We start from the raw sequence: 6,903 nt of genomic DNA on the forward strand, positions 1-6,903 counted from the left end.
GACAGGGACATCCCAGGGCGTTCCAGGGGGCAGGGATATCCCGAGGCATCCCAGGAGGATGAGGGATGGGGATAGAGCCTGGAGCAGTGGGGTGAGGGGTGGGAAGGTTCCCACCCGCCGGCACTCGGCTCGTCCAGGCGCTGCAGTGATGGATTCACAATCACCTGCATCCCGCAGCCGGCGCTGGAGGGGCTGTCAGGACATCCAGGACGTGAGGGATTTGTGGGTTTTCTATCCCTGCCCCTTTCCCTGAGGATGTGCCATCCCCAGGCGATGGCTGCAGCACCCCGAGGGCTCCCCAGCCCGGCGGGAGAGGCGATGCCAGCAGGATCCCATTCCCGGGGTGAGGGGCAGTGGGACACAAAGCCTTTGCCAGCCCTGGGAACGGGCACGAGCCTGGGAGGGTGTCCTGGAAGCCGCTCCCAGCATCCTCCCACGCACCCAACCCAGCTGTGCCGACATCTGTGGGGGCAGGGCTGGGAGCCCAAAGCCGGGTCCAAGTCCCGGGGAGGGATGTGGGGTTTCCCTTTGGGAACTGAATCCCTCCACAGCGAGTTTTGAACTGGTTGAGCTCCAAACCCTCCCTGCTCAATTATTCAGCCCCTCCAGGCCTTCCCTGGGGTTTCCCTCGGGAGGAACCGAGGAGAGAGGAGCCAAGAGAGGCGCTGCAAAGGGAAGAAGTGCTGAGAGCCATCGGTGCCTCGGGCAGGGAGAGCATTCCCCGGGCTCGGAGCCTGCCGATAAACAGCACCATGAGGAGTTCCCGAGGTGTTCACGGATCCTCCAGCGGCGAATTCCCTCAGCAAACCCAACCTCTTTGCTGGGATACACAGCCCAGGGCACTCAGCACCCCCTGAACGCCGCCACTGTCACCGCGGTGGGGATGTCCCTGAGGTCCTCAGCTTCCAAACACGGCCCCAGGCCTGGGGGAAGCGCTGGCCAAAGGCAGCAGGGAGAGGCCACCACTACCCAGAGTTAATTTCTGGCTGTGGTTAATCACCTTCAGGGCTGAAAAGCCACTTTTCTCCCCAAACTCACTCGTTTTGCCTTATTTCTCCTGCATTAAGGGCTGTTGGTGCCGGGAATCTCTTCCACCTCCCCATCTTCAAGGGTGGGAAGGCTTTAAATTAAACGAGGAAGGATTTGATGGGATCTTGGGCAGGAATTGTTCCCTGGCAGGGTGGGCAGGGGCTGGCATGGAATTGCCAGAGCAGCTGGGGCTGCCCCTGGATCCCTGGCAGTGCCCAAGGCCAGGCTGGACATTGGGGCTGGAGCAGCCTGGCACAGTGGGAGGTGTCCCTGGGTGGAGCTGGATAATCTGAAGGTCCTTCCAACCCAAACCATTGCAGGGTTCTGTGATCTTCCCTCAGATCAGCCTCTCAAGAGGCTCTTTTGCCACATCTCCCATCCTCAGATTCCTCTTCCCAGCCCCCTCCCAATGGCTTGCCAATGGATTTTGGGAAGGGCCACGCACCTGCCCCATGGGCTGGCAGGGATGCACTTCCAGGGGGGCTCTGCTCACCACCATCCCCTCATCCCACACCTTTCCTCCAGCGATGATTTCATTCCTTCTCTTTCTGCCGAGTCCTGAAACAAGCACCATTGATTTTTTATAGCGCTAATTTTTTTCCCAGCAGAAGCCACCTGGGATTAAATCAAATTCCTTATCAGCATCCAGACATTGCTGGGGCAGCTCAGCCCCTTCCAGCAGCCAACCCTGCGAGCTCAGCAAGAAACAAGAGCCAGGTTTGGCTGGACAAGACTCATTTCCCCAGCTCTCCATGAGCCCACCTGCTTCAGGCTTTGCTGCTCACATCAACCTTTGCTTCCCGGGCTCTGACGGCTCCGCTGTCGGGCCAGCCTGGTTTCAGCCTCATCCTCTTTATCTTCTCTCCAACCCAGCCCTCTGAGACATTTATTTTCCGGTCCCCCTCGCTCCCAGCTCTGTTAAGAACCGCCATGAATGATTTAGGGAGTTCTTCAGGCGGCCTCGTTAATCCTCCTGGGTGCACATTAGCTGGTCCTGCAAATTTAGACGTACGGCACTTTAATCGCGGTTTTAATTGCGAGCTGCGAGGCTCTGCCTTCCCAAACACGCGTCAATAAACCTTTACAGCCCTGCCTGGAATGTGGATGTGCCGGAGGATGCTCATCCACGCGGAGGTCTGGGCTGGCTGATGCTTCTCCACGGCCACCCACGGCCACCCACGCCCTCGGTCCCTGCTGGGCTCTCGGAGGGATCGCCCGGGGAGGTGATGAGGTGGGGTGGGGCTTTTCAGGCTTTTAAAACGCAGCTCCCACCTTGGGGCCGGCGCTGGATCCTCGTCACTGGTCACCCCTGGAGGATCCTCATCCCTCCATGACCCCACAGAACCCCAGGTGTCACCACACCCATCATTCCCACCCCACGGGGAGGGGATGTGGGGGAGCGGGGGGGGCTCAGGGCAGCGAGGGGCTCCCCTCGCCCTCCCCGCGCTCCTGCCAGCCCCCCATTTCCATGGCAACCATGCAAATGGGAAAGCTTTCCATAATCATTAGGGAGCGGAGCGGAGCAGTACAAACAGCGGCGGCAGTAGATTACAAGCCCATTATGAACAGTCGCACCTTCCGAGCGCTGGTAATTACACCTAATTGTGCATTTAATTGTGTAATTGAAAACCTCCATCCCGAGTTCAGCCCGGGCTCCTTTCCCCTCTCCCGGCGGGGGGGATGCGGCCGGGGGCAGCCCCGGCCCCGCGGTCCCCGGGCCATCCCCGCGCTGAGCACCCGGAGCCGTGCGAGGACAAAAGATGCCGGCAGGGAGGAGGCGGGTGGTTCCCACCGGTGCTCCCGGTGGCGGCCGAATCCAGGGAAATCAGAGCAGGAAGGGAGAACAGAAGGGGACGGGAGGGCCACGGAGCCCCGAGGGGTCGCGCTGTCGCACAGGGATGTCGCACAGGGCTGGGGATGAAGGACCATCCTCTCCCTTCATCCCTCCTTAAGCCCAACTCCTGAGCTCCTTCTCCAGGACTGGAGCCGGGGGTCACATTCCAGAGGGTCCCGGTGCCCCGTGCAGACCCCACGGCCCGGGGAGAAGCTGGGATGGACCCGCGGCCGCTCTGCTGCGCCCCAACCCTGCAGGGAGCGGGGCTGCCACTGCCGGCTTGGCGTGGCACCGCGTGGCACCGCGTGTCCCCGCATGTCCCCGCATGTCACCGCACGGCCCCGCACCGCACCCCGCCAGCCTGGCAGGCTCCGGCAGGCGGGAGGTGCCAACCCAGCTCTGCTTCTCCAGCCAATTAAAGGAGAACGAGAGAAACAAAGAAGGGAACGAGACCCCGGTTGGAAGCGGCTCCCGGCTGTGCCAGGCGGAGGCGGGAGCGCGGAGCGTCCCTGTCCCCACCCAGCTGCGGGGCCGAGCGGCCTCGCGGCCCCAGCCGCCCCACAGGAGGGGCAGTGGGATCGCCGGCTGGGGATGGAGAAGGAGCCAGCTCGAGGGAAACCATCCTGCACCAGCGCCTGAGCGCGGCCCCGGGGCACGGAGCGGGGTGGCCGCGGGACGTGGGACAGCAGCTGGACAAATCCGGCCTGACCTCGGCTGCCAGCAGCGCATGTCCCGATGTCCCGATATCCCGATATCCCGATATCCCGATGTCCCAATGTCCCCTATCACTGCCACCAAGGCTGGCACAGCCCCGGGCAGCAGCACAGCAGTCCCAACGCCACCAGGCTGCAGAGTTTACAAATGTTGTGCCTTGTGGCTCCCACACCCCCGTGCCCGAGCAGGGCAGCGTCACCTCGGGTCCCTGTTCCACCCACCCCCCCTCAGCAGCTCCCACTTCCCACATGGAAAAAGTGAATCCGACAACACCGGCTCACAGGGACAGGTTTGGGTCTCCCAGGTGGTGGGAACAACCAGCAAAACCCCGGAGTTTTGATTTCATCCCACCTTGTTATCATGAATATCTGCTGGTGGCCCCTCCCGAGGCGGGGCAGGGCCAGTGGGTGTTTGGTAAGAGGATTTTTCCAGGGAAAAACCATAAATGGAGGCAAAATCCGGTGGGTGCTGCTTGTCCCCAGGACTGGGGTCACCCAGCACTCGCAGCGTGGCCTCGCCAGGGGTGAAGGAGCTTGGAGGATTTGGAGCTCCAAAGCAGCTCCCTGTGGTGCCATGGCCCAAAAACCAGTTTGCCAAGCTGGTTCAGGTGTGGGGTGGAGCGGGCAGGGCTCTGCAGGGCCCCTCTGATCAGGGACCTTGTGCTCAGTGGGTGCCAGCAGCACCCAGGGCCTGGAGCCTCCAGAGCATCCCCGGAACCAGGGGGACAAGGGACCAGGTTACAAATACTGGGAAGCCAACTGGAGTGTGAAAAGTGACCACGGGGTGACGGTGACACACAGGGAGCCACGGGAAGGTGTCTGTGGGGTGATGGTGACACACAGGGAGCCATGGGAAGGTGTCTGTGGGGTGATGGTGACACACAGGGAGCCACGGGAAGGTGTCTGTGGGGTGATGGTGACACACGGGGAGCCACGGGAAGGAGCCTGGGCCGGGCAGTGAGGACCAGAGAGGGATGGTGGCATCACCCCAGGGAGGGCTGGATGTCATCACGCTGCTGTTTAAGGGACACCGAGGCCCAGGCTGGCCGGGAGGGGGCCCAGCAAACCGGTGCCACCCCTGGGCAGCCCCATCTTGGCACGAGTTGGTCCTGCAGCCACGGGGCATGGCCTTCCAGGCAGCCCCACACACCAGTACAACCCCAGCCCCGTGACTGGGCGCACCCCATTTGGGGTGAAGCAGAGGAGGGGAGCGGGGATGGGGTGAGGAATCATCCCCACTCCCTACGGATCCATCCCAAACCTCAGCTCTGCCTGGTCCAGGTGCCGTGTCACCTCAGGGTGGCCTTGGTCACCCCAGGGGACACCTGGGTGGCACTGCCACCTCCTGTCTCCAGGGGCTGGCTCAGCACAGGGCTGTGGGTGGGCACCCAGACCCCTCACTCTGGGATGAGAAGCTGAGGGTCGGGGGCATCCCCCCATGGCTGGTGGGGTGGAAGCTGCTGCCTCCAAAGCCAGGAAGAAGCTTTGGAGAACCTCCCAAAGGATGAGAGGGGATGAGCCTGGGGTGGAAAGGTCCCTGCTAAGGGATTGGAGCTGAGCCTTTGGGGATGCCAACAGAAGCAGGACATGGGGTGAGGGGGGCGGGGACAGCCTGACCCCGATTATCAGCACAAAGTTTCGTTGGGTGTGAGCAGGAGCTGCTCTCCCAGCCCGGGAGCTCGCACCAATTCAGCGCTCCCCCAAAATTAACAGATTAAAATCTCCCGGATCTGGGATATCTCGGGGAATAATCACCAACAAACCTGGCTGGGAGCTGAGTGCTAAAAAGGGATGTGACCAAAAGCCAGGAAACTCCTGCACACCCGGAGAACCTCGTTGGATTGATCCTGAATGAGGGGAGCGAAACGCCAAGCGGGACTTCACAGAGCCAACCCAGGGGACAGCTGGGGACACAGAGGCCATTCCCGGGAATGGAGGGACCTCAGCCTAGGAATGATTCCACTGTGCCTCTGCTGCCCAGGGCTGAGCACTGCCTTCAGAGCTCCCCCACCCCCCTCGTGTCCCTCCCATCCACAAGTGGGGACCCCTCCCCACCGCTGCCTTGCGAGGGATGAAGAATGAGCAAGAGCTGGGAAGAAAGTGCCTGTCAGCAGGATGCCACCATCATCTCCAGAGGGCTCTGGAGCCCGTTTCCACCGCTGCGTCCATCCATCCATCACCCCCTGTCCCCGGGGACACCACGAGCTGACCCCACAGATTTCAGCAGTCCGTCCCTGCTCTCCTCGCCGTGACGAGCCCGGCACGGCCGCGGGGGCAAGTTGGAGGCTGCTGATTCTCCATTAACGCACCACCCTGCCGGGATAATTAATCGCAACCTCGCCGGCGCTGGTTTGAGCAGAACCCCCCCGGATCCCCCCCGCGCTCCCTTCGCCGGCTCCTCTGGCAGAGCCTGATGAAGATTGATTCGCGGGCGGCGGCAAGCGCGGCACCGAATCGTCACGAAACCCGACAACCCCGTTAAAATCAACCCTCTCCTTTCTCCTTGCCGGTGTCCCCCACGCCGCGGGCAGGTGGGTCCCGCTCAGGAGCGGGAGAGTTTCCAAAGTGCTGGCAGCGGCTCCAAGTTTCCCTCTCGCCCCGACTCAGGGGACCAGCACCCCGAGACACATCCGTGGAGTCACCAGAATGGGAAACCGCGGGCGGGAGTGAACTCGGAGGGAAGAGATTGCAGTTGGGAACAAAGCTCACACCTGCTGGAGACACAACCTCGGGCACTGACAGCGCAGGGAACCGGTCCCCATCCATCTCCCCGGGCAGCGCTGGCTTGAGGCAGGAGATGAGGGTGGCACTGCCTATCTTTTAGATCAGCATTTTTCCTTTTCTGTGGGTTTTTTTTGGGTGATGGTGAGGCATCCCCGAGCTGGTCCCAACACAAGGTCACCGCCGAGGCGGCGTGGGGAGCGGTGACAGGCAGCATCTCGCACAAAGCACCCCCGGCATGCCGATGAGCCTTACCAGCTGCAGGCAGCAGAATCCCACCAGCGTGCATCGCCCGTTGCATCTCCCCATGGCTCCCCAGCCGGATCCTCGGGGCTCCCTCACCGTGGCCTCGCTTCTCCGCCGCGCTCCAGCTCCTCACCAGCCGCCCTTTGGCCACCCGGGGAGCGTCACGGGGGGCTCCAGCACCATGTTCTGCTCTCCAGCCTCCGGCCAGCCCCGCCGGCTCAGCACAGCGGCGGGCTGAGCTCGGCGCGGGGCATCGCCCCCTTCTCCCTCCGCCCCCCGCCCCGCTACAGCCCGCTCGGGCGGCGCGGGGGCCGCGGGGCCGCGCAGCCCTGGCCGCCCATCCCCGGCCCGGCCCGGCGC

At 62.9% G+C, this 6,903-nt stretch overlaps 1 protein-coding gene across 2 annotated transcripts in view; it reads right to left on the bottom strand.

Moving 5' to 3' along the window:
* NKAIN1 (sodium/potassium transporting ATPase interacting 1) overlaps positions 1-6,606 on the bottom strand; it is a 32,606-nt gene extending 26,000 nt beyond the window's left edge. For both annotated transcript variants that reach the window (XM_069036022.1, XM_069036021.1), the window contains exon 1: positions 6,553-6,606. In XM_069036022.1, coding sequence (XP_068892123.1) covers positions 6,553-6,606 — 54 coding nt within the window. The remainder of the gene's footprint in view (positions 1-6,552) is intronic.
* Positions 6,607-6,903: the final 297 nt, after the last annotated feature.

The sequence above is a fragment of the Aphelocoma coerulescens genome, chromosome 23 (assembly GCF_041296385.1).
Source record: "Aphelocoma coerulescens isolate FSJ_1873_10779 chromosome 23, UR_Acoe_1.0, whole genome shotgun sequence".
NCBI lineage: Eukaryota > Metazoa > Chordata > Aves > Passeriformes > Corvidae > Aphelocoma > Aphelocoma coerulescens.